This window comes from Engraulis encrasicolus, chromosome 18 (genome assembly GCF_034702125.1).
Source record: "Engraulis encrasicolus isolate BLACKSEA-1 chromosome 18, IST_EnEncr_1.0, whole genome shotgun sequence".
Lineage (NCBI taxonomy): Eukaryota > Metazoa > Chordata > Actinopteri > Clupeiformes > Engraulidae > Engraulis > Engraulis encrasicolus.
In genome coordinates this window covers 25,823,484-25,848,457 of record NC_085874.1, presented here as the reverse complement: position 1 = coordinate 25,848,457, position 24,974 = coordinate 25,823,484, and the positions used below count along the sequence as shown (strand labels likewise).

The 24,974-nt window shown below is 43.4% G+C and overlaps 1 protein-coding gene across 1 annotated transcript in view; it reads left to right on the top strand.

Moving 5' to 3' along the window:
* Nucleotides 1-24,974, top strand: part of gtf3c2 (general transcription factor IIIC, polypeptide 2, beta) — a 63,086-nt gene that overhangs the window by 20,776 nt on the left and 17,336 nt on the right. Inside the window, exons 13-15 of the mRNA XM_063222125.1 lie at nt 11,764-11,795; nt 12,787-12,916; nt 15,294-15,438. Of these exons, the coding sequence (XP_063078195.1) occupies nt 11,764-11,795; nt 12,787-12,916; nt 15,294-15,438 (307 nt within the window). The remainder of the gene's footprint in view (nt 1-11,763; nt 11,796-12,786; nt 12,917-15,293; nt 15,439-24,974) is intronic.

The following is a 24,974-nucleotide window of genomic DNA, read 5'->3' as shown; positions in this document are numbered from 1 at the left end:
CGGGTCCTATATTCCCCTGTCTTTGTACGGGATGGGGGAACTTACGGCCCTTTTTCTAAAAAAAAAAAACATAGGAATGATGACCCCATTTATACCCAGCAGTACTCTGAACCTGTGTGAGTATCCAGCCAGTGCTGCTGTGGTTTGTCTGTGGTGCAGTGATTTGATTCGTCTGTAGAAGTAGAGGGGCCATTCTGGCAAAGGTGATTGGGCATCTTACTTGTAGGCCTGTCTTTCTGCCTGTCTGTCTGCCTGCCTGCCATTGTGCCTGGTGCTGCGAATGGCCCATTAGAAGCACCAATCTCATAGCAGCAATGTCTCGGCACCACTCATGCATTTCAGCCTGTCCAGACCGCCATGCTTTAACAGTGTCATCTTTTAATATGTCGCCATTTTAATGTCTAACCCCCTCTCAAGTCGACAACCCTCTACAACACTACCATCCTTCAATACTGTGGCTGTTCAGCAGATGCTGCATTCCTGCAGCAGTACCATTATTTACTTCAGGGGAGGGGGAACCTTTTTCATTCGAGGGGCCTCTTCAAATTCCACCAAGGGCCGTACTATGAACACAAACCAGGATTTCCCCCTGCACTTTAGGCCTAATTTGAAGGCAGCCACCTTTAAAACAACCCCCACATTCTCTAGGTCCCCTGAATATAACTTAATGGATTGCAAATGTAATTTCTAAGGTTCCTTTACAAAATGTGTCATATTTCATGTGAAGCTACATAACATTAAAACTAGACTGCCTGTGCAGTCGCCTTCGACTGCTTAAGGTATATCCCCGAAACGCAACGCTTCCAGTCCCCCATCATTCCTACCACTCCCGTCCACGTTTTCATGAACGTATATGATAAATACAAAATATTAAAGAAATATATTTAATATCTATCATAGATCAATGACGTGCATAGGCTTAAAACCAAATGACTATTGTGAAAATGAAGCAAAAAATGGGGCAAATGGTAACACTGTTTTAATGGTTCACTATTACAGTGAATATACCACATTAGGTACAGTGTAATAACCATTGTAACAATATTTAATACCATGTAATACCAGTGTAACACCATGTACCAATTGTGTACTACATCATGTATTTTTGTGTAAGTGGTAGGGCCTATTACATGGTATTGCATATTGTTACACTGGCATTACACTAGTATTACATTGTATTAAATATTGTTACACTGTACCTAATATGGTAGATTCACTGAAATGGTGAACTGTTAAAATAAGGTAGTACCGGGCAAATCAATCCACCCAGTCAGAAGTTATGGGCCAAATAAAAATTCCGCCATTTTGAAACTGTTGACCTCCAAACTCAAATCAGTTCATGAACCTACCCTAGAGCATTAACACACCAAATCTGGAACAAATCCATCCGACTGGTCAGAAGTTATGAGCCAAACAAAAATTCGGCCATCTTGAATTCAGCCATCTTGAAAGTGTTGACCTCCAAACTCGAATAAGTTCATGAACCTACCCTAGAGCATTAACACACCAAATCTGGGAGAAATCCATCCACCCAGTCAGAAGTTATGGGCCAAACAAAAATTCGGCCATCTTGAATTCAGCCATCTAGAAAGTGTTGACCTCCAAACTCGAATCAGTTCATGAACCTGCCCTAGAGCATTCACCCCAAAAATCTGGGACAAATCCAAACATCCGTTAAAAAGTTATCGCGTTAACACGAAAGACCTTACGCGGCAGCGGACGCGGCGGCGGCGGCGCACGCAAAACCATTACATCCCCGACGCTCCGCATTTCGGGGATATAATTATATCGGGGGGTGCAGATAAAAACAGCCTCAAGCAAGGGCCATAAGCGGTTCCCCACCCCTGGTTTACTGGGAGATCCCATGATGTCTTGCATGATTGTTCCAATCTGAAGGACAGCATGGAATTCTTCGCCTGGGTTTGGAAGCCCAACCACAGAATGGGGAGGGAGGGCAATACATTTTATTAGATCAACGGAAGCTTATAGTTCGTTTGCACATCTACTATGTCGACACCAGATGCAAAACCAGCTTTCCATCGAGCTTTAGATTTTAAATACTGTAGTTTAGATTAACCTCTCCTACGAGAAAATTAATAGGTGGTTCCCAGGCTATATCTCTCTTGTGGCGATAGCCAGGCAAATTGTTTATTGCCGCACGAAACAACAACCATCTCCGCCACCATCCCTCAAGTACAAACTAAGTTCTGTTTATGCCACACATTTTAAGATCAGTATGTATAAGCAAACATTGTTAGTAATAAATAGTAGTAAAAAAAAAACCTCTTCAAATACGTTTTCTATATTTTCGATATCTTAAGTTCCTAGTCTTTTTGATATATTAATGCGATTTTGCTGCTGATAAAGTTCCCCAAGTGCAGCCTCTCCTGTGTTTCCTGTTATCACTATTCTCCAAGTGAAAAAAAGAAACGGAAATGCTAAAATGAACCAAGTCTTCTGAGGAATAGCTGTCGTTGTGGGTACCATGTGATTTAAAAAAAAATATATATATATTTATTTATTTTCACATAAAAAGAAAACCGTGAAGCTTGAATCATGTCGACGAATCTGTTTTTTGCCTTTAGTAAGTGAAAACATGAAAGCGTAGTGCCACAGTTATCTATCTTTCTTTTATTATTATTCTCTATTCTGCTTCAGGACTCGCGTCTGTTCACCCTCATTACCTCCGCCAAGGAGATTATGTTTTCGATCGCGTTGGTCTGTCTGTCTGTCTGTCTGCCTGTTTGTCTGTCTGTCTGTGTGTTTGTTTGTTTGTTTGTCTGTCAGTAGGATAACTCAAAAAGTTATGAACAGATTTTTAGATGAAACTTTTTGGAGTCGTTGGAAATGACAAAAGGAACTAGTGATTTAATTTTGGTGGTGATCCGGATCAGAATCCAGAACCAGGATTTTTTTTAAAGATTCTTCTCCATTGCGGGATAGGGCATATTTTGACATTCCAGTTTCTAACTCCACAAAAAGAGGCAAGGAAGACTTGGGGGGGGGAATAGGGTGTAACATAGTCAAATGTTCCATCAAGTAGCTTCCTTGGCGGAGGTGTGCACTCTCATAGTGCATTTATAGTTTTAGAAAACTTGTTTAACTTAAACTTGCACTGAGCTGTCCACACTGGGCATCTGTTGTGTTCCAGCCAAACCGGGCACAAACTCAATATCGCCGTCCTTCCCCCTGCCTTATGAAGCCTCATCATATTTAATGTTTCCTGTTGAGTTGCATATGTTTTGGAGACACATTGATCACTGCTCTTCTCTTCTCTCCTCTCCTCTCCTCTCCTCTCCTCTCCTCTTCTCTTCTCTTCTCTTCTCTTCTCTTCTCTTCTCTTCTCTTTTCTCTCCTCTCCTCTCCTCTCCTCTCCTCTCCTCTGCTCTGCTCTGCTCTGCTCACTGAAGCCTCATCATATCATATTTGATGTTTCTTGTTGAGTTGCATATGTTTTGGAGACACATCGATCACGGCACGGCGTTTATCTAGTGGCTGGCAGTCGCGGGGGATGTTCGCTTAATCATAGCACCCCTGTCGAGACGAGAGGGGAGGAGAAGGGATGGAATGGGATGAGATATGATCTAATACGACGGCTCTGATCTGCTCCGATGGCCCTCGGACACAACACAACCGTGACACAGGGACCAGGCCCGCAAAGGGGTATTTTGTCCCGTGCCCAGGGAGATAGGGGGCTTAGATTTGGGTCCTGATTAGATTGTATGTATTGGGTAGGGGGCCCTTTTAGGTGACTTTGTCCTGGGCCCAGCAAGAGCTGTCAGCGGCCCTGGCGGGGACAAGCAACACCACTGATGGTGGATGGTGGAGGCTGGACTGTGTGTGTTTACAACGTGTGTGTGTGTGTGTGTGTGTGTGTGTGTGTGTGTGTGTGTGTGTGTGTGTGTGTGTGTGTGTGTGTGTGTGTGTGTGTGTGTGTGTGTGTGTGTGTGTGTGTGTGTGTGTGTGTGTGTGTGTGTGTGTGTGTGTGTGCGCGCGCTGGCAGGTGTGTGTATTGTGCCTGCCTCTCACCTATCCTGAGCAGTATGGATGAGTGCGAAGAGGCATTTCATGCGTGCAGGGGCGGCAGTGGCGATGGGGGTACAGGCCGTAGGTGTGTGTGCGTGTGCATTTGTGTGTGTTGTGCTTGCTGTGATGCACGCAGCAGGGAGTGGGGGTTGTGGTGGGGGTAAAGTGTGTGTGTGCGCGCGCGTGTGTGTGTGTGTGTGTGTGTGTGTGTGTGTGTGTGTGTGTGTGTGTGTGTGTGTGTGTGTGTGTGTGTGTGTGTGTGTGTGTGTGTGTGTGTGTGTGTGTCTGTGTGTGTGTGTGTGTGTGTGTGTGTCTAGGGGAGGTGTGGGGTAAAGGCCACGCTCCCCCCTCATGATGGATGACGTCCAGTCTACACGGCACGGAACACCACAGAATGGGCATCAGCCTTGGGCCCCGCAGATAAAGACCCCGCGCATTAGATTAATGGGCCGTTTGCACATCGCAGATCGTCACATTTGCAAAGGGGTATGCGGGAACACGCGCGCACACACACACACACACACACGTAGACCATACACGCACGCACACACTCACAGACACACACACACACACACACACACACACACACACACACACACACACACACACACACACACACACACACACACACACGTTGTAAACACACACTGATCATGCCTGATGGGCTCCCTGTGTGTAAATGCTTAATTGACATGGATTTTAGATGGACATAGACATGGACTTAGATTTAGACTTACTCCAGATATGTTTTGGAGGACAGTGATGGATTGCAGATTATTTGCCAGTGAAAGATCCTTCATGCAGGAGAGTGATTTTCTTGAAACATACAGCAAAGAAATGAAACAAACATATTTTTCTAAACACGATGGCAGTCTTTCCGTTTTAGTATTCCATCCTGCATTTCATACAAGTTCAACGCTTTCTCCTCTCCTTTTGTACTTCCCTCCTGTCCTCTCCTAACCCATCCTTTACTCTTTTCCTTTTTTCCTCTTCTCTTCTCTTCTCTTCTCTTCTCTTCTCTTCTCTTCTCTTCTCTTCTCTTCTCTTCTCTTCTCTTCTCTTCTCTTCTCTTCTCTTCTTTTGCTCCCTTCTCTTCTCACCCTTTACCTCTCCTCTCTTCTCTTCTCTTCACTTCTCTTCTCCTTCCTCTCCTCTTTTTTTCATCGTATCCTCTCTCCTCTCCTCTCCTCTTCTTTTCTTCTCTCTTTTCCTCTTTTCCTCTCCTCTTTTCCCCTCCTCTTTTCCCTTTTATCCTCTTCTCTATCTTCTCTTCTCTTCCCTTCTCTCCTATCCTATCCTCATCCTTTTCTCGTTGCCTCTCTTTCCTCCTCTCCTCTCTGCTCCCCCTCTCCTCTACCCTTTTGCTGTAATTTCACTTCTAACTCCCAGTCCCTCGAGCTGCCTCGAGAACCCACCAAGCAGAGCTAATGGTGACAAATCATTTATAGATTTTGTCTTTTTGGTGGCAAAATCTTTCTATATAGTACTTTTTTCTTCTCCTGTTTTTTTTTCTTTTCTTTTCTCGTTGGTCTTTTTCTTTCATTCCCACACTGTTAGGTCACTGGAGACTGGAGAGGTGAGATGTAAAAGTTAACAGAGAGAGGGGCAACTGCCCAGTTAGGTTTTATTTTCATTAGTAGTCTGGTTGTAGGACCCGGTTAACCCCCGGTATCCCAGGGGAGGTGTGTCTGGATGTGACAGGCCGAGCGTGCTGTGCTGCAGCCTTGCCGGCCGGGTTGCGCTTTTTTTTGTCTTTCCAAGCGTTATTTTTGCCTAACACTGGTCCTAAGGCAAAACGCCATAGTGTAATGAGGAGGGTCACACAGGGTGTGTGTGTGTCTGTGTGTGTGTGTGTGTGTGTTTGTGTGTGTGTGTGTGTGTGTGTGTGTGTGTGTGTGTGTGTGTGTGTGTGTGTGTGTGTGTGTGTGTGTGTGTGTGTGTGGACATTTGGTGTACATGTGCATGTGTCACACAGACTTGCGCTTTGTGTGTGTGTGTGTGTGTGTGTGTGTGTGTGTGTGTGTGTGTGTGTGTGTGTGTGTGTGTGTGTGTGTGTGTGTGTGTGTGTGTGTGTTTTGGGATTGCCGTGCTCAGCCAGCCATGGTAGTTGCTTGCTACTGCTGCCAACTCTGGCCTCTGGCGAGGTGACCTCTATCACACAACTGGACACCCCCCACAACGCACACACACACACACACCATGCACACATACGCAAGCTAAAATATACACAGGACTAGACGCACATTATTACAGTAACGCACACACGAACACAATAACACACACAACCACACACCCACGGCCGCACTAATACACACCTGATTTAATGCACACGCATATGACGACACACACACACACACATCCGCCCAACCAGCACCACTACTGCTCCAACCAACACCTCAACTCACCCATAAAAGGCCCGGTATATAGTTATAATTGGTCTTGAGTGTGAGCGTGTGTATGTGTGTCTGTGTTCCCATTTCAGTGTTTTGAATTATTTACCCCATTTTGACCTAAAAAGACCAGTTCTCCTAAAACTTGAGCATTGATTTTCAGGACTAAAAATAACAGAATGGCCAACTCTTATTTAAACCTTATTCCACCACAACTTCATCCTCATTTCCAATCAAATCTGATCAATGTCCTCAATACCACCACTCATGACAGCCATGGTCAGTTTTTTTCATTCTCTGACTAAGCCAAGACTTGCACAATTTAATGAAGATGGGTGTGTTTTGTGCAGGCTGTGTATTTACACCAACTACAAAAAAACATTTTGTTAGTAAAACAAACACCATTTTATGTCCCCAATGTGTATTTCAGTTATCAGACAACATATCATTTGCCATAGCCTATGCTTTTGAAATGCAGGCACAGTTGAAAATTAGGTGTATGTGTGTGTGTGTGTGTGAGTGTGTGAGTGTGTGAGTGTGTGTGTGTGTGTGTGTGTGTGTGTGTGTGTGTGTGTGTGTGTGTGTGTGTGTGTGTGTGTGTGTGTGTGTGTGTGAGTGTGAGTGTGAGTGTGAGTGTGAGTGTGTGAGTGTGTGAGTGTGTGAGTGTGTGTGTGTGTGTGTGAGTGTGAGTGTGAGTGTGTGTGTGTGTGTGTGTGTGTGTGTGTGTTAGTCAGTGTGTGTGTGTGTCTGTGTGTTAGTGTGTATTAGTGTGTCTAAGCACCACAACACCAGATAAGCCTCCCTGCCTTCATTTCATTACATTTCAGCAGGGCTGGACTGGGTCCGCAAAATGGCCCGGGCATACCAATGAACGGCCGTCTGGGTACTTTGCTCGTGAATGTGCAGTTAAGCCTCTTTGTGGAGGAAAGCGAATGTCTCATTAAAGGACTATTTTGGGGCTTAATACAGTTAAAATCGTTGGCTGGGGTTTATAAAGGTGGTAAAGTGTCTTATTTTTCATGTAAGCCGGTGTCTTGCTTTAAGACAAGTTAAAAGAGGGAATATGTCGCTAAGCTAGTGAAAGTCAATGTATCCGTGTAGCATGCTAAACCCCAGCCAACGATTTTAACTGTATTAAGCCCCAAAATAGTGGCATACCCCTTTAACTTACATGCTACATCGGCTAGCCTAAATTAACAGTAACACAGTCCATGCTTCAGCCACGGCTGTTTGGCTATATTATTTGAACAGCGGGCAACACAACACGTTTTCGTCATGTTGCGCGTGAAAAAAACGCTAGTCTACAGGTCCTTGTCTTTCGTTTATTCTTTCCCAACACCACCAATTGACTTGCATTGGTTTCCCCCCCAATGTTTCCCCCCCAAAAAGGGCATAACGCACATGGAAAACGTCATGCCGTTCATGAGTATCTTAGGCCAAGACCAGCCCACTGCTTTTCTACATAATCATGATTAGCTCAGTCCTCAGTCTATATGAAATAGATAGGCCGATGGGTCACCTCATCTAAATTGAGGGCTCATCTCTCAGAAAAAACCCCCAATAAATCACAGCTTCGGCCTCTGAAGACGGCCCACCGGGGAAATGCCTTGTATGTCAGATTTCCAGTCCTGCCCTGCATTTCAGGAAGCGTACCTGTACCCGTACCAGTGACCGTGACAGTGCAGTGTGATGTTGCCTACTGAAGTGGTGTGCGCTTCACTTAAACAAGCACGCATGCTTCCGAATAACAATGAGTTCCTATGTAGCGTCCGTATACCAGAGGTGGAAAGAGTACAGAAAATGTGTACTCAAGTAAAAGTATCTTTACTTTGCCTAAATTCTACTCAAGTACAAGTAAAAGTACCTATCTAAAAATCCACTCAAGTAAAAGTAAAAAGTGCCTCACTTAAAATGTAATTTGAGTAAAAGTACTTAGTTACTTTTAATTAGCTTTCCTCGTGAGAATGTCATGTTTATTTTTCTTGAATATCGTCCTCCATAACCTCTATCTCTTGCTTGGCACCAGCCATCATCCAATACATTGATACAAGATAGTAAAATAGTGGAAATGCTGTGTACCATCCTGCACAATCTTTCATTTACGGCGGATTGTGGTATTATTGTGCATGGCATTTTGTCTCTCAGTCATTTTTTTTACTCAGTACTCAGGCCAGGTTCCAGTGTAATTGAGTAAAGTACTTGGGTCAAAATGTACTCAAGTACAAGTAAAAGTATTAATTTAAAAAAATACTTAAAAAGTACAAAGTATTCATAAAAGCTACTCAAGTACAATATTGAGTAAAAGTATTTAGTTACTTTTCCACCCCTGCCGTATACGTACTACTGCGTACAGTACACGGCTGTCTGACACACTCACGCGAGCACACACACACACACACACACACACGCACACACACACTCAAGCACACACACGCACACACACGCACACACAGGGAAAATGCACCCTTAGTGTGTAAGGTATCCCTCAGGATTGGCAGGAAATTGGTTATGTAGCCACGCATGCACGCACACACACACACACAGGCACACACAGAGCACACACAAACTGTGTTTGACAGGTATAATTATAAATAGCTGTTTGAGTGTGCTCCATGAAGTGAGAGATGGGGGGGGGTGTATAAGGGAGGATGAGGGCTGATAGACGGAAGAAAGAATAAAGGACAGTGTAGAGTGGGTGGGGGTGACTGTGTGTGCGTGTGTGTGTGTGTGTGTGTGTGTGTGTGTGTGTGTGTGTGTGTGTGTGTGTGTGTGTGTGTGTGTGTGTGTGTGTGTGTGTGTGTGTGTGTGTGTGTGTGTGTGTGTGTGTGTGTGTGTGTGCATGAGAACGTGCAGCAGTGGTGCTGGTGGCGAAGGGGGGATTGTCTGAGGCTTTTCCTCGCTCGGTGGAGATAATTTACTAGCTCGTTTCCGTCAGACAAGGATCTATAATTGAAATGACAAAAAAGATGCATCGCTACGCAGTTGTTAGTGTTTGAAGCCATGAATTTCAGCCGACTGCCTACCTGGCAGTCCCCCCCCCCACCCCCCACCCCCCTTGCTGCCAGTCAGGTTAGCATTAGTTATTCATAGAGGAAGGGGTTATCGGAAATGACAACAACTTTTGAGGATATGAATGGCCTGTGTGAATTGTGAAGTTTCACGCTATTGCCTTTTACATAATTATTACAATTCATTTTATTTTGCTCATCCCGTATATAATTCAGTCTTGGTTATATTTAATTTTGTTGTAACTTTTTTTTTAAATCAGCAAAAATCGCTGATCGTGAATCGTGATCAATAATCGTGATTATGATTTTGACCCAAATAATCGTGATTATGATTTTTTTCCATAATGGTGCAGCCCTAGCTGTGTGAATTGTGAAGTGTGTACGAAAGCGGTGTTCCCTTGAGAGGGGTTGCTTTGTGCAATACCACTGTCCAATTGCATACAATAGGCTGTCAGTAGTACAGCCCAAACCTTAGAGGTGCACTGTGTGGGATGGTGATGACTTCCAAATTCAATCTTTACTAAATATATATTATTCACTGATAATGTTTATTAGCACTTTGCAGCTTTGTGTTCTACTGTTCTTCCCGTGCAGTAACAGAAGTACTGCACCTGCACAGTGTCAAAATAATCTGCGAAAAGTCAACTTTAGAAAGCAATTTTAACCGTATGATTTTGTGACCATTAGTTATCTGAGAGTCCTTAACTCGCGTTTCTCCGTTCGTTAAGTTACTTATCTGAAATAGATGTCTGAAGGTGTCGCCAAGAGTGTGAGCTTAGGAAGAGTAATTTTTTTGTATGTTTTTTTATTTTATTCAAGATTTTGTTGGGCTTTAAGCCTTTATTTTTGTGACAGGACAGTTTAGATCAGTGGTTCCCAACCTATGGGTCGGGACCCAACCTGTGGGTTGCCAAAGATCCACAGGGGGTCGCGAAGCCCTCTTGAGTTTACGGGATTTCATTTTAAATATCATATATAGCCCATGTTGAATAAATGACAAAGCATTTACCTAATATATGCATTGAAGCAACAAAATGTTAGTGCTATTAAACATTGAATTAAACATGAATTGAGGAATAAAATGACAAAAATGAGTTTTCGCTGGAAACAGAGGGTATCATGTAAATCCCTCTCGTGCAGGCGCTCGCGTAGTTGGGTCACCAAAGCTTACAATGGTAAAAACATGGGTCCCTGAAGAAAAAGGTTGGGAACCACTGGTTTAGAGGGTGACGGGAAGCAGTGGGGAGAGATGGGGAAGGTTTGGCAAATGACCCGGGCCGGACCCGAACCCGGGTTGCTAGTGTAGCAGACCAGTGCCCAGCTGACTGAGCCATGGCTGGGCCTAGCTAGAGTAACTTTTTAGAAATGGCTCTATCAGGGGCGCTGTGGCGCAGCACGCTAAGCCCCCCACATTTGGGCTTACATTGCCCACGGGGAACCCGGTTCGAGTCCGGCCGGAGTCATTTCCCGGCCCTACCCCATCTCTCTCTCCCAGTCATTTCCTGTCTACTCTCACACTGTCCTATAATAATAATGGACAAAATGTGCAGTCTACTTTTAAGTTTTACAAATTCATGAATTATGGGTTTAATGATGAGATTTTGCTGCAGGCATGTGTTTTTTTGTTGTTGTTACTAGCATTGAAATAATCTGGTGTTAAGGGAAATTGGGTCAAGAGTAAGTAAATGCCTAGAGACGCGTGCATGTGGCATTGTAGTGTCTTGTACTCTTAATCTTTGTCCTCCCCTTGTACTTATTATCCTATCATACAGAATAAATGTGAAATATGAGTGAGTTGGTTTCAGTCTCATTGTGCATATAGTGTACGTACATCCAACATGTGCATAGTGAAAATGAAAATGTGCATTTTTTTTTGTTCAGCTATATTCACTCTCTAATGCCCTCCTTGTAAGTCGCTTTGGTGAAAAAACATCTGCTGAATGTAATGCAATGTAATGTAATGGAATGTATTCAAATGTGAAGGGATGAATTGCTCTTGAATTGTAGCTTGAGATACGACTCGGACCAAAAACGATTTCAGTTCATTAGCTGCCACCTGCTAGATAATGGCACATGAGGTATAGGTCAGTGACCTGTGTTTTTAAATGTGTAGCACGACAGCACATGCAGAACATCCCAGTACATACCCCCCCATGCCTCCTCCCCCCCCCCAGCCCCATCAGCCCTCTCATCACCTTTAATTGCCCCGCTGTAATAAACACACGTGTAGTACGCTGTTGAATTATACACCCCCATCCACTCACCCACCCACCCATTCACTACTCTGCTATCGATAAGCATGCAACGCTGATAAAGACTATTTATGTCTTTCCCAATAGGTGACGGCAGCCAAGGGCCTGTGATATGCCGGGTAAGTCGATAACTATTCCGCATTCCCCCTCCTCCAGCATTTCATCCTCCGCAGATAAGGGCTAATGCGCCCTGACTCTGACTATCTGGCTATCGGGTCTTGCTATTATATGGGGTCATGCCATCCAGGGTGCATTCCAATATGCAGACGTCCGTCATCCACTTGTGCTTGTGGCCTCGCATGTTGCTGACGCCCTGTCTCTGTGGAGAAAACAATAGTTTTCCAGCTGTCAGCCTAGCCACAGCCATTTTTACGCAAGGTCGCATATTGGAACGCACACTCTGACTGGCTATCGGGTCTTGCTATTATATTATATGGGGTCATCATGCCACCCAGTCAGCTGTCATGTCTCCTTCGCCTACGCCGGTGGGCCCCTGGGTGCCCCGCATAGGTACTCCAGGAGAGTCGACTCGTGGATAAAAGACTGTTCGCATAAAACCTTCAACATTTGTTTTTTTATTAATATTCACTTATATGGCTATACGTGTACAGCATTTACAATTCCAGTGATTGTCACATTAAAAATAAGCAATATTAAGGGACAAAAAAAGTTTGGAATTTGGAATATGGGAGGTGAACCACCACCACCACCACCAGACTCTAAAGCAGTTTCTTACTCGCTGCACACAAAATTGTATTTATGATGCCTCACCCATGCATGGAGGCACCAACTAAGTTTAGTATTATGCAAACAGGGTCTATCATATTGAACATTAGTCTGATTATCATCGATGTTCAAATCTCTTCGAGACTTGGTCTGACCAAGAGCATAACAATTAACATTTCCCAAATGGCATGGTTGACCTGCCTCCCTTGGTTTGCTTATGGTTGTTTGCTTCCCGACAAAAGTGAAAGGAGTTCCCGTATTCACGGGAACTCAGAAAGTACTTGCATTGCACTTGACCTGACTAGTTGCAACGCAGAAGGTGTCGCGTCACTAGGAGGGCGCGGCCTGGCTAATTGAACATCTTTGGTACTGTATTGTTTGCAGGTGTCTCCAGTGGCCATCCTGTCTGTGGGCTCCAATGGTCTGCAGTATAAGGGCGAGAGCGGACAGTGCTTCACCGTCGACTGGCTGCCAATCAAACCACACAACCTGGTGGCAGCAGGCTTCTACGATGGTATGATGATTAGATGGCCTCTCTGGGTTTTTTTTTTTTTCTAAAGCATTTCTTTGGGGCTCCTTGGCCCCTACGACTACAGGACAGCGTGAGAGTAGACAGGAAATGACTGGGAGAGAGAGATGGGACAGTTCGGGAAATGACCCTGGCCGAACTCGAACCGGGTCCCCGTGGGCAATGCGAGCCCAAATGTGGGGGGCCCAGCACGATGATGACCTTTCTGTGAATCTCTTCACTGTAGAACTGGTCAGATTCACATTGGAATTCTTTAGGTTCTGTCCATTACATTACATTACATTACATTATATTGCATTTGGCAGACGCTTTATAACCAAAGCGACTTTCAAAAGAGGACATATTCAAGCCAACATCACAAGCAAATACAATGTGCACAGGAGATATACAGAACAACAAGTGCAGTTGCAGAGGGGTTAGTTTCTTTTTTTTAAACTTTTTTTTTATTTTAATTAAAGAGTAAATAACGAGTACACACACACAAACTAAACTAAACATCATGTCAGGAGTCTGCCCTGGGGCAAGGCCAGTTCAAGCATTAGTCTAGTAGATTCTCTCGAAAGAGGAAGGTCTTCAGTTGTTTCTTGAAGGCTGCAAGAGATGTGCTTAGTCTTGCTGCCTCTGGGAGACCGTTCCACCACTTGGGTACCACAACGGAGAACAATCTTGACTGGGAGTACCTAGAGCGACTGGATGGCAGAGCCAGACGGCTTGTGCTGGATGAGCGCAGTTCTCTTCCAGTAACATAGGGCGTTAGTAGGTCCTTCAGATAAGCTGGGGCCGTTCCTGTGATGGTTTTGTAGGCAAGGGTCAATGCCTTGTGCTTGATCCGGGCGGCGATCGGTAACCAGTGCAACTCAATAAATAGAGGAGTAACATGGGTCCTTTTGGGTTGATTGAATATCAACCGTGCCGCCGCATTCTGGATCATCTGCAGAGGTTTTAGCGCACAAGCAGGTAGGCCTGTCATGAGTGAGTTGCAGTAGTCAACGCGGGACAGGACAGTGGCCTGCACCAGTCGTTGTGTAGAATATTGTGTCAGCACAGGTCTGATATTCCGTACGTTGGACATCTGGAATCGACAGGCCCGGGTGACTGAGTCGATGTAGTTGGAGCATGACAGCTCATCATCAATCATGACGCCAAGGTTTTTGGCGACTTTGTTTGGGGTCACGATGGTGGAGCCTATCTTGAGGTTGATGTTGTGACTGAGCGACTCTTTAGCTGGGATCACCAGGAGCTCTGTCTTGGCCAGGTTCAGCTGTAGGTGGTGGTCCTTCATCCATGTTGACAAATCGGTGAGGCAGGCAGAGACACAATTAGTAAAATATAGCAAAACACACTTACTGGCTGCAGTCACGTGTACTCTTGCTTTGTCTAGTGAAGCAGGCTTGCTTCTTAAAGGGACACTGTGTGAGATTTTTTGTTGTTTATTTCCAGAATTCATTCAATCCAATGTTACCTTTTCCATGAATACTTACCACCACCATCAAATTCTAAGTATTCATTATGACTGGAAAAAATGCATTTTTCATACATGAAAAGGGGGATCTTCTCCATGGTCCGCCATTTTGAATTTCCAGAAATAGCCATTTTTAGCTGCAAAAATTACAGTACTTGGGCCATACCAGAAAATATTAGTTTATTACATAAACTTTCATGAAAAGATCAAATTTGGCAGTAGGCAACCCAGTTTCAATGAGCAGCATAGTTGCAGTACCATTTTTGACCATTTCCTGCACAGTGTACCTTTTAACATTGATGTTTAGCACGTGGCTTGATGTGCATGGGTTCCATTGCTTGTCTAGCATATATACAGTATTGCTGTCCTGTAATTCTTAAACTGATGGTTCAAATGACCCTAGGCTGAATCTACTCCGAACCGTGACATCTGTCAAGTAGCCCAGCCAAAGTTTTTTCTACCTTGGCCGAACATTCACAGAGTAACCGAGTGATCCCGAATTATAGCTTAGCACAAGCGCTAATGGATCTTGGTGATATCTCCACACACTAAAATCACATGCCATGACATCTGACTTCTGCAGTAGTACAAATATGGTCTGTACTCACAAAACGATTCATTTGCAGGAGTTTGTTATTATCAACACTAGCCAAATTAGCATTTGTATATAAACAGAGAAAAACGGACTCTTGAATGGCATTCTCCTTACCACTCGCAGGCTTAACGTATTTATGACTGGTCTCGGCAGCATGCTTATGCTGATTTGCCAATGGTGTGAACAAAAATATTTTTGTAAGCGTAGAGCAGAAAAATGGGCTTTTATCAAAATAGGTGGGTATGTATAAACGCCACCTAAATGTACTGTATGTATATCTATGTGTTTTCCCCTCCCTCCAAAAGGCACTGTAGCGCTGTGGGACGTGAGCACCAAGTCCTCCCTGCTGCGTCTGCGCTCCCCCAGCAGGACGGCCACCCTCTTCCCCTACCACACATTCCTGGCCCACGACGACCTGGTGCGCTCAGTCTGCTTCTGCAGGGCCTCCAGGTGGGATCTCAAACACACACACACACACACACACACACACACACACACACACACACACACACACACACACACACACACACACACACACACACACACACACATACACACACCTGTTACCACACCGTCCTGACTCAGCTGGTGCAGGGCCTCTAGGTGAACACACACACACGTGCGCGCGCGCGCTACCTCACCTTCCTGGCTCACGACGACCTGGTGCACTCAGTCATATGGTCCAGGGGCGCTAGGTGAGCATGCGCGCGCTCACACACACACACACACACACACACACACACACACACACACACACACACACACACACACACACACACACACACACACACACACACACACACACACACACACACACCTACCTGTCTCACGGCGCCCTGTTCTGCTCAGTCAGCTGTTGTAGTGTGTCTCTTCAAGATTTCATTTACCGTTATGTATTGATATTCGCCACACTTATTGATCAGCAGTTTTTTAATGGGTTATGTTTCAGTGAAAATCAAGGTTTCTTTATTGACACTTACCAGTCGCACAGCCGAAAAGTGGGTTGGTTCAGTAGCACCCTCGCAGCGTGATATTCATTTTTCACCCTTGTCATTGCCATCGTGGGAGGGGCGGGACATGACTTGAACTGAGCATTCTCTGATTGGGTGTTTTGTTGTCCAATCAGCACCTGCGTTGGCGTTGCTAAGGTGGAATGTAAGGTGGAATGTTCCCAAATCTGGCTTCAAAGCGTTGAATGGCAAATAGCGTTGATTTGGCGTCCATTCTATTTACTGTCAATGGTTCAAACACACACTCACACACACACAACCTGGTCTGCTCCGTTAGTGGGGCTCTCGTTTGCACACACACACACACACACACACACACACACACACACACACACACACACACACACACACACACACACACACACACACACACACACACACACTCCTGTTAATTCACAAACATACTGTAGAGGGACATGCTGTATTGCCCCTGTGGTTTCCTGCTCTACCCTGAGATCCTGCACAGCCCCAGAAGACTGATGCTTCAACACATACTGTAGTCAGTGTATATAGCGTGTGTGTGTGTGTGCATGTGTGTGTGTGCGCGCGTGTGTGTGCGTGCGCGTGCGAGTGCGTGTGAGAGAGAGAGAGAGAGAGGGAGAGAGTTTATATTACCTTCTTGGCCTGTGGGGATGTCGTGGATCTCCTTGTGCAGAAGGACATCCTCATTGCACATTTAACTCCCTTAGCCAGGGGCCAATGCTCTCATTCACACACTCCCACACTTACGAAAGAGAGAGACAGACAGAGAGACCGAGACAGAGAGAGAGACAGGGACAGGGACAGAGACGAACAGACAGAGAGACAGACAGACAGACAGACAGACAGACAGACACCACAACCCCCCCCCCCCCCACCCCCCGCAACACTCTGTTCCCCTACACCCAACCTCGGCCATGCCATGCATTTGTGTGTCAGCCTCAATACACACACATACATGTGCATACGCATTCACACACGCATGTTGCACACATGATGCACACATGTACACTCGTGTTCATCTAACCACCACACACACACACGTCACTGATTCTTGAGAAAGTGGCTAAAACAGGTTGTAATGTTGACAGAAAAAAACAAAGTGAATTACAAAATGATATGGTATATCCTCGTAGACTAAGGTCTTGGCTTTTCAGAAATGCACAAGGCCAATCTCCCCATTATGTATTTTTTTCAGAAATCAGGCTTTTCTCCGATCATACCTTGTTTTTTGTCAACACAGTCAGACACAATTAAAAGTTATTAAAATTGTATTGATTTGGTTGCATATGTATCTGGAGTTTTTAAGTGATTATGTGTATTTTTTGGTTCACACATATGCCTTTAAATGTTGAAAATTCACTTTTGTTCTATTTTAATACTGTTTCATGTGTTCTAATTTTAAAATATGTACCGTCATACGATGCTTACTTAACCCTCTAGCTACCATAACGGCCGTGAACGTCCGGCTGGATCTGTAGGCCTACCAGAACGGCCGCGGCCGGCCGGAATATTTTCATATGAAAATACGGCTGAACGGCCGTCATCATGCAGTTTTTCCAGCTTTCAAACACTTTAGCTCAATATTACAGACCCTCCTCGATATACTTTCAGTATAAAAACTATATGTTTATATTATATTATTTTTCAGTATTTAGATTTTATTACGAGATGCGCCGCTTTATGCGATTTGGCAATCTGCCGTCATTTCAAATGACGGCCGTCCGAGATTGGATGGCTACAAACACAACCATTCTGTTTCTACAACCAATATACACTAAATATGAAAACTTCCAACCCTCTTCGATCTATTTTCATGGTCAACAGCACATGTTTATGACTATTTAGGCTATTTTTAGATCATGTTTTATTAGGCTTATGAGATGGTGTTCAACTGTGATGAGTTCTGCCATGGTCCTAAATAGCAAACACAACTGTCCAGCCGATGTCTACACGCTACATATTAAAAATGTAAACTGTCTTCGATGTGTTTTCAGAGTCAAACCATATGTTGGTATCCAACTATCTTAGTTTCCTGGAACAACTCACAGCGACAGCTGCGTAACAGCGCATCTGGAAGCGCAGCATGATGGGCTACTCATTTTGCGTGCCAGCTTTGGCAAAGCAGTCAAGGACTGTTACTACTCCACGTGTCCTTCATAAACATGTGCGTGAAGACGTTGAGTTGAATGCTAACTTCCAATAATAGCTCACCAACGTGGTGTTTGTAGCACTTCAATTCCGTATTACTCGGTGATGCCTGGCGCGTCTTACCTGTGCCAAATTGGGAGGGGAAACATCCTTACAGCTCCATTCATGTCCTGTCTGCTATCGCGGACACTTCTACGGTTATCCTTACACGTCTTTGGCATGGTTTAGTTCAAACATTATTAGCTAGTGTAGTCCATTACAGTTATACCGCTTGAAACCGCTTGAAAACAGGACTTTTGGGTGAACGACATTTGTTGTCGTCACATGATCATTGTTCAACTTTGACCCTGGATGGATGGATGGATAGACCAAGGATAGATAGATAGATGTATAGAGAGATCGATAGATAGATAGATAGGCCTAAATGTATAGATATATAGATAGATAGGCCTAGATAATATCGGATTTTATCACATTTGTATCATTTAATCCACATCAAAGGCACTCTATGGGAATACTGAACAATTAATTATCCATAAATGATATTCCATTTGAAAGTGTTTTCTCTACTTTAATATGAAAGTAACTTGTAATTGACACTTTTCATTTCTTTTCAAGTTATTTGACATTATTTAAAATATGACCAAAATGTCAATTTTTCCTTAGAATTCCTGGTAGAATTCCGACCTATTCAAAAAAAATCCTGGTAGCTAGAGGGTTAACGCCTAAATACAACAAACAATTTTTTGTAATTTCACAAATATTCGTGTAGGCTTAAATTGGCTATTACTTTGATATTTCAACAACTCCTAAGGAAAATGTTGTAAGCACATTCCTTTAAAATGTCCAAAACTCCTTCTTACGGTGGTGACTTAAGAACTGACGGTGGTGACAGTAATCTGAGAGTGGTGAAATTGGCCTAATTAGCAAAATAAATAGCCCTCTCAAGTCAATGGCATCTTGCATAAACACTTTATTTTTGTGTGTGCACAGTATGAGCATGTGTTTTTACTTCATTAGTTAGATTATCTAGGAAGTAAGCCACTGGTTGTTGAAAATGTGGTAAACACAGCTTTTAAGTTGTTCAAATCCAAAATATAGAGGTGTATTATCATAGATGTAGGTCTTGGCTGTGCAGTGAATGCATTGGCCAAGCTCCCCATGTTTAACATTTTTCATAAAATGGGCTATTTCTTGTTTTGTCAACAGCGGCAGACAGAATTAGAAGTAAAAACACATGTTTACTGTATTAAAGTGAATTACTTTAACAATTCAACATAACTGTAGATACTTATTGTATGCATATTCTTAAAACATGTCAAAAACACGTAAAACATGTGTTTTTTGGTGAACTCCATCAGATGTCACCACTGTCAGGTTTTCTGACAAAAAAACCTCCAAATGCACCTCAGTGGTGGCTAGAGTATCATTTTTGATCACAATTATTACTAACATGCCTAGTAATGTTTCATTAACCAGCACAATTTAGTAAAATATGGAACAACATGATGAGCAGAACAAAATCTGACGGTGGTGACATCTGACGGTGTGAGACAAAAAAACACTCTTTTAAATATTATGCATTGTTTGTTCACATTAGCCATTTCATTTTCGCTCTGTTTCTTGGGTGCTTCATACCTTTTCTGAAAAAAATTATATTTATTAACATTAATGTAATACAATACTATTAAAACCCCCGACGGTGTTGACAGTTTATGGTTGGGACAGTAGAGTGTCCAAACAAATTAACAAATTAAGGACAAAATAATAAACTTACAGGAGCTTCAGTGATGGTGAAGTAGGCAGTAGAGCTAAAGGTTTGAAAAGGGGTCCTCAGTAATGAAAATTACCTTGTGCATACCTTATTTTATTGTCTTTTAGAAAAAATCTGACGGTGGTGACCAATATGCTGGACACATTTTGAGCAATCAGTAAATAATAGTAAATATTGTTTTACATCCACTATGTGCACATCTGTAGAACCACTTTAATATGGTCTTCCACATCATGGTGATATTGTTCAATTCTGTTAGTGATTTTTGTATTTTAAGTCAATTGAAATGATGATGCCAGTCCTTGGGACAGGCGTTTTTACAGGGTGTGGACAGGTTTATAGCCATGAAAAGTAATACAATTACACTTAAATATTTCAAACAACTGTGTATTCATGTGACAGACCCCTTGGCCATTACCTGGGTTCATTTTGTTTGTGAAAATTTAGTTGATTTTCAACAGAATTAATATTTTACTGCAGGGACATGTTTTTGCCAAACTTTCAAGAATCAGTGACATACACACACACACACACACACACACACACACACACACACACACACACACACATACCCCACTCCCCCACCCCAGATGGCAGTCCAGACAGCACTGAGCTAATGTACGGAGGGAGGGTTCTGCGCTGTGCTCTTCTGTGCTCTGGCAGACCCCTGCTTAAGAACCAATGGTGTAGTAGACCGTTTCAGTGGGCCTTCTCATGACCGCACTGCGCTCTGCTCTGTTTAGTACACACAGCTGTGCTCGTGCTCGTGCTCTGCTGTGCTGTGATGTGCTGTGCTATAACAGTTTGCTGTGTCATACTGTACCCTATAAGAACACAGTAACTGCATAGCTGGTCGAAATTGAGTTTAGATCGGAAATGGGCTTTAAAATAATCTCTTTGTCTTGTGTCAAAAAAACTGTGGTCCAACATTGTCCCGTTTCAGAGAACAAAATCATGTTGAAAGTGCAAAATCTACAAAAAAAGGAAGTTATGCTGTGTTTTGGTTTTAAGAGGTTACGTCTTACAAGCCAAAAATGCAGTAAGTCATGTGTAGTTACTGCACTTTCCATTGAATCATTGATTTGGGAGTAGACAGTGATACCAGCCAAGAATTCTTAATTTTTGTGGTGAAAAGACATGAATTTTGTTTTTTCGTGGTTTTTTTTTTGCGTGTTTGTGCATACATTTCTATGCTAAAAAAGTATTACATGGTGTAAGTGTCACCACCACTTAACCGACAACACAGTTGTCCGGTCAGAAAAGAAACTTGAAAGCCTTTTTTTCTCAGTTTGCCAGGAATCGGAGTTACTGCATTATAGATGCTGTTAGGAGCAGGGCTGTGCTATACTGAGCTATTCCATAGTACTGAAATGAGCTCTTCCACTATACTGTGCTATGCTAGTCTGTGCTGTACTGAGTCCAGTGTGCTGCAGAGCTGTGCTGTGTGGTGCTAAGCTCTGCTACATTGTGCTATGCGTGGCTGTGCTGTACTATGCAGAGTTATAATGTTAATCTGTGCTACGCAGAGCTGTGCTGTTGTACTCTTCATAGTTGTGCTGTTCTGTGCTGTGCTGTAGTGACCTGTGCTGTGCTGGTCTGTGCTGTGCTGTATTGACCTGTGCTGTATTGACCTGTGCTGTGCTGTGCTGTGCTGTGCTGTGCTGTGCTGTGCTGTGCTGTGCTGTTCTGTGCTGTGCTGTAGTGACCTGTGCTGTGCTGTGCTGCTTCAGTGGGCTTTGTCATAAAGGGCCGTTTGGGTAAATAGCAGGACATCACAGCCCACGGTGGGAGGAGGAAGGGATGGATGGCGGGAGGGGAGGGGAGAGGAAAGAGGAGAGGAGAGAGAAAAGGAGATGAGACGGGAGGGGAGGGGAGGGGAGAGGTGAGGCGAGGCGAGAGGAGAGGAGAGGAAAGGAGAGAGGAGAGGAGAGGAGAGGAGAGGAGACTGCTTGCAGCACTGCATCCTGACCCAATGGCCACAACAGCTCTGGAATTAGAGACAGACATACACGGGTGGGAGACGTGACGCCTTGTTTTTTCGTAACATTGGTTAAAAACCTACAAAACTGTTATTTTCCTTTAAAAAACAAATGTCAATGAAAGAAGATGTGGTACATTATGTTTCATATTAGTCTTAGATGAGAAGAAACATTTTTGTTAAGATTTATGTAAAGGTTTATATGTCAAATTTCCTGCGGTGTGACTGTAACATTAATGAAACAATATATAATAATATATATATAAATTAACCAACAACATTTTGAATAATATATGAAGCATTTGGCATGATTGCATAAATCTTAACTTTAGTTTAAGATATGTGAATGTGGAAAAAACTCAAGACAGTAATATTAACTACAAGTTCAATTTCGTAACACAAATTGCGTCCTGTGGGGTGACATGTATGTCAATGTTTGTGAATGGGCAGCTGCAAGGCCAACTACAAGGGTCTTAAAGACTGACTGACTAACCAGTCAGTACCTCAGTTATTGGAGAGTGCTGTGGAAGTTTAAGGTGGCTCTTAACCTCTTAATATGTCTTCATATTGCAATCTTTCTGTCACGCAATGCTTAGGTTCATTTTATGGTGTCCTGTGGTGTGACTGCTCTTATAGGAGGAAAAAAAAGTTTTTTTTATTAATGAAAACACATATTAAGATTAAACACAATATAATTATCAAGTTAGCATGAACTCAGATGTCAGTCATATATACAGAAGGATTAAAATGACCATAATACAGTGAATTCCCTGTGGTGTGACTCCATTTTCCTGCGGTGTGACATGCCTATGCTATGTGTTGATGCAGGACACATTTTCCCAAAAATGGCAAAAATAAGGTGAAATTCCACAGACCACCAAGTGCTTTATTTTTTTCTATTTTTTTCCAATTTTTATCCATAATTTTTTTCAGGAATTTGGAAAACTGTTTTTTTTTTTGCGCTACGCCCTTAAACGTCAACCACCCACACACATCCCTCACGATACGATTACGATTCGGGAGGTTACAATTTGATTTGAATCTATCCAATCTGATTCTACGATGTATTGTGATGCTTTAAAATTGTACTTAAAGAAAGGCACATTTTTCATCAGTCATGAGGCAATACAAGCAGTCAGTTAGTGAACAACATTTTATTGGCTGATAATAATAATGATAATAATGATTTTTTTTAAAGCGCCTTTCAAAACACTCAAGGACACTGTACGGAGAGAAACAAAAATAAAACAAGACACATAAACAGAATTTTAAACAAAAATAAATAAATTAATTTAAAATGAAATTTAAAATTGAAAATTAAAATGAAATAAAATAAAACAGTTTAAGAATCATAAAGAATAGGCTATCTGATGTACGTATATGCCACTCCTGCACTTTTCTGTGCTTTGAAGTGCTTTAATTTAATTTAAAGTTCATCTGCTCCAGAATTGCCCACGGAAGTATTTGAAACTTGAAAAATATGCCACATTGATTATGGCATTTTGCAGCATTCATGCTGAATTGTCTATTGTCCGAATCGAATTTTGCTGACACCACTAGTACATTTCAATGAACAATAATTTGAAAGGGTTATTAGAAGTTCTACACTGTGTTAATGTGAAATGTCTTCAATGTTGTCCCATGAAAAGAAATGCCTACAAATCTGCAAATCTGTGGGGGAGTGCTCCGTTATGTGACACATTATAGATTGTTTACATACTAAATATTACTTGCTTGAGCGTGGGAGACCCATCTCATGACTGCCATCCTCAACATGATAACAACATGATATCAACATAGTATCCTGTTACTGCCTTATTACACCTGGTTGACATAGTTGCGCACTCACTCGCACTAGACACGTGTTCTGTTCATGCAACAGACTAGCTGAGAATGGGGTTACACCACACAGATGACAGACGGCAGGGGACGGAGGGAGGAGAGGAGAGAGAGGGAGAGAGAGAGGGAGGGATAGGAGTGGAAGAGGGGAAAGGGAGAAGGTGGGAGAGAGAGAGAGAAGGTGGGAGAGAGAGGGAGACAGAGAGATAGAGAAGGAGAGACAGAGGGAGAGGGAGGGATAGGAGTGGAAGAGGGGAAAGAGAGACAGAGGGAGAGAGGGAGGGATAGGAGTGGAAGAGGGGAAAGAGAGAGAGAGAGAGAGGGCTCAGTCGGATGGTAGGCACAGACGGTGTGAGCTGAAGCGTGTGTCCATGTTAATGTGTGTGTAAACACATCACAGCAGGCTGTAGTCGGGGGTAGAGGGGGTGAAGAGAGGTGAGAGGGGATGACAGGAGGGACGCTCAGCTGTCTGCTGCTCATCTCACACACACACACACGCACGCACACACACACACGCACACACACAACCCTCCCGTGACTGTCCTCACCTCTTGCTCTCGTATGCCCACTTTCATGCTCTCATACCCTCAGTATAACCCCACACCCTGACACCCCCCCTTCTCTCCCCCCCTTCATTTATTACCTCCGTCAAGGAGGTTATGTTTACGGTTGCGCCAGAGATTCTTTAAGTATAGAGATATGCCAACATAATAGGTTTCTATGGGCACCTAACGTGACCAGGTTCCGGTCTGCCAAAAGGGGCATGTCATAATGCTCCTAGCATTGAATAGAACAGTCCTCCGGTCTGCCTAGGTCTGCCTAAAGGGTGATTTCCCCCACAATAATAGAACCCGGAAACAATGGGTCAATGGAACCTCTCTCTCTCTCTACTCTCTCTGGTTGCGTTGGTTTGTCTGTCTGTTTGTTTGTCAGCAGGATAACTCTTGTGAACGAATCAGATTTGGCTGAAACTTTGGGATTGAGTTGTTGGAAATGACCAAAGGAACAAGGGATTACATTTTGCTGGTAATCTTTAAAAAAGATTCTTCACCATGGCTGGCGTACAAATCTAGACGCCCCTAGTGACCGGAAATTGAATTGCGGGACAGGGCGAATGTTGACATTCCAGTTTTCTAACTCCATAAAAAGAAGGCAGAAACACATTGTCAAATGTTCTAACAAACAGCTTCCTCTGCGGAGGTCTGCACTCTCGGAGTGCATTTCTAGTTTACAGTATGTATTCACTGTTTTTGAT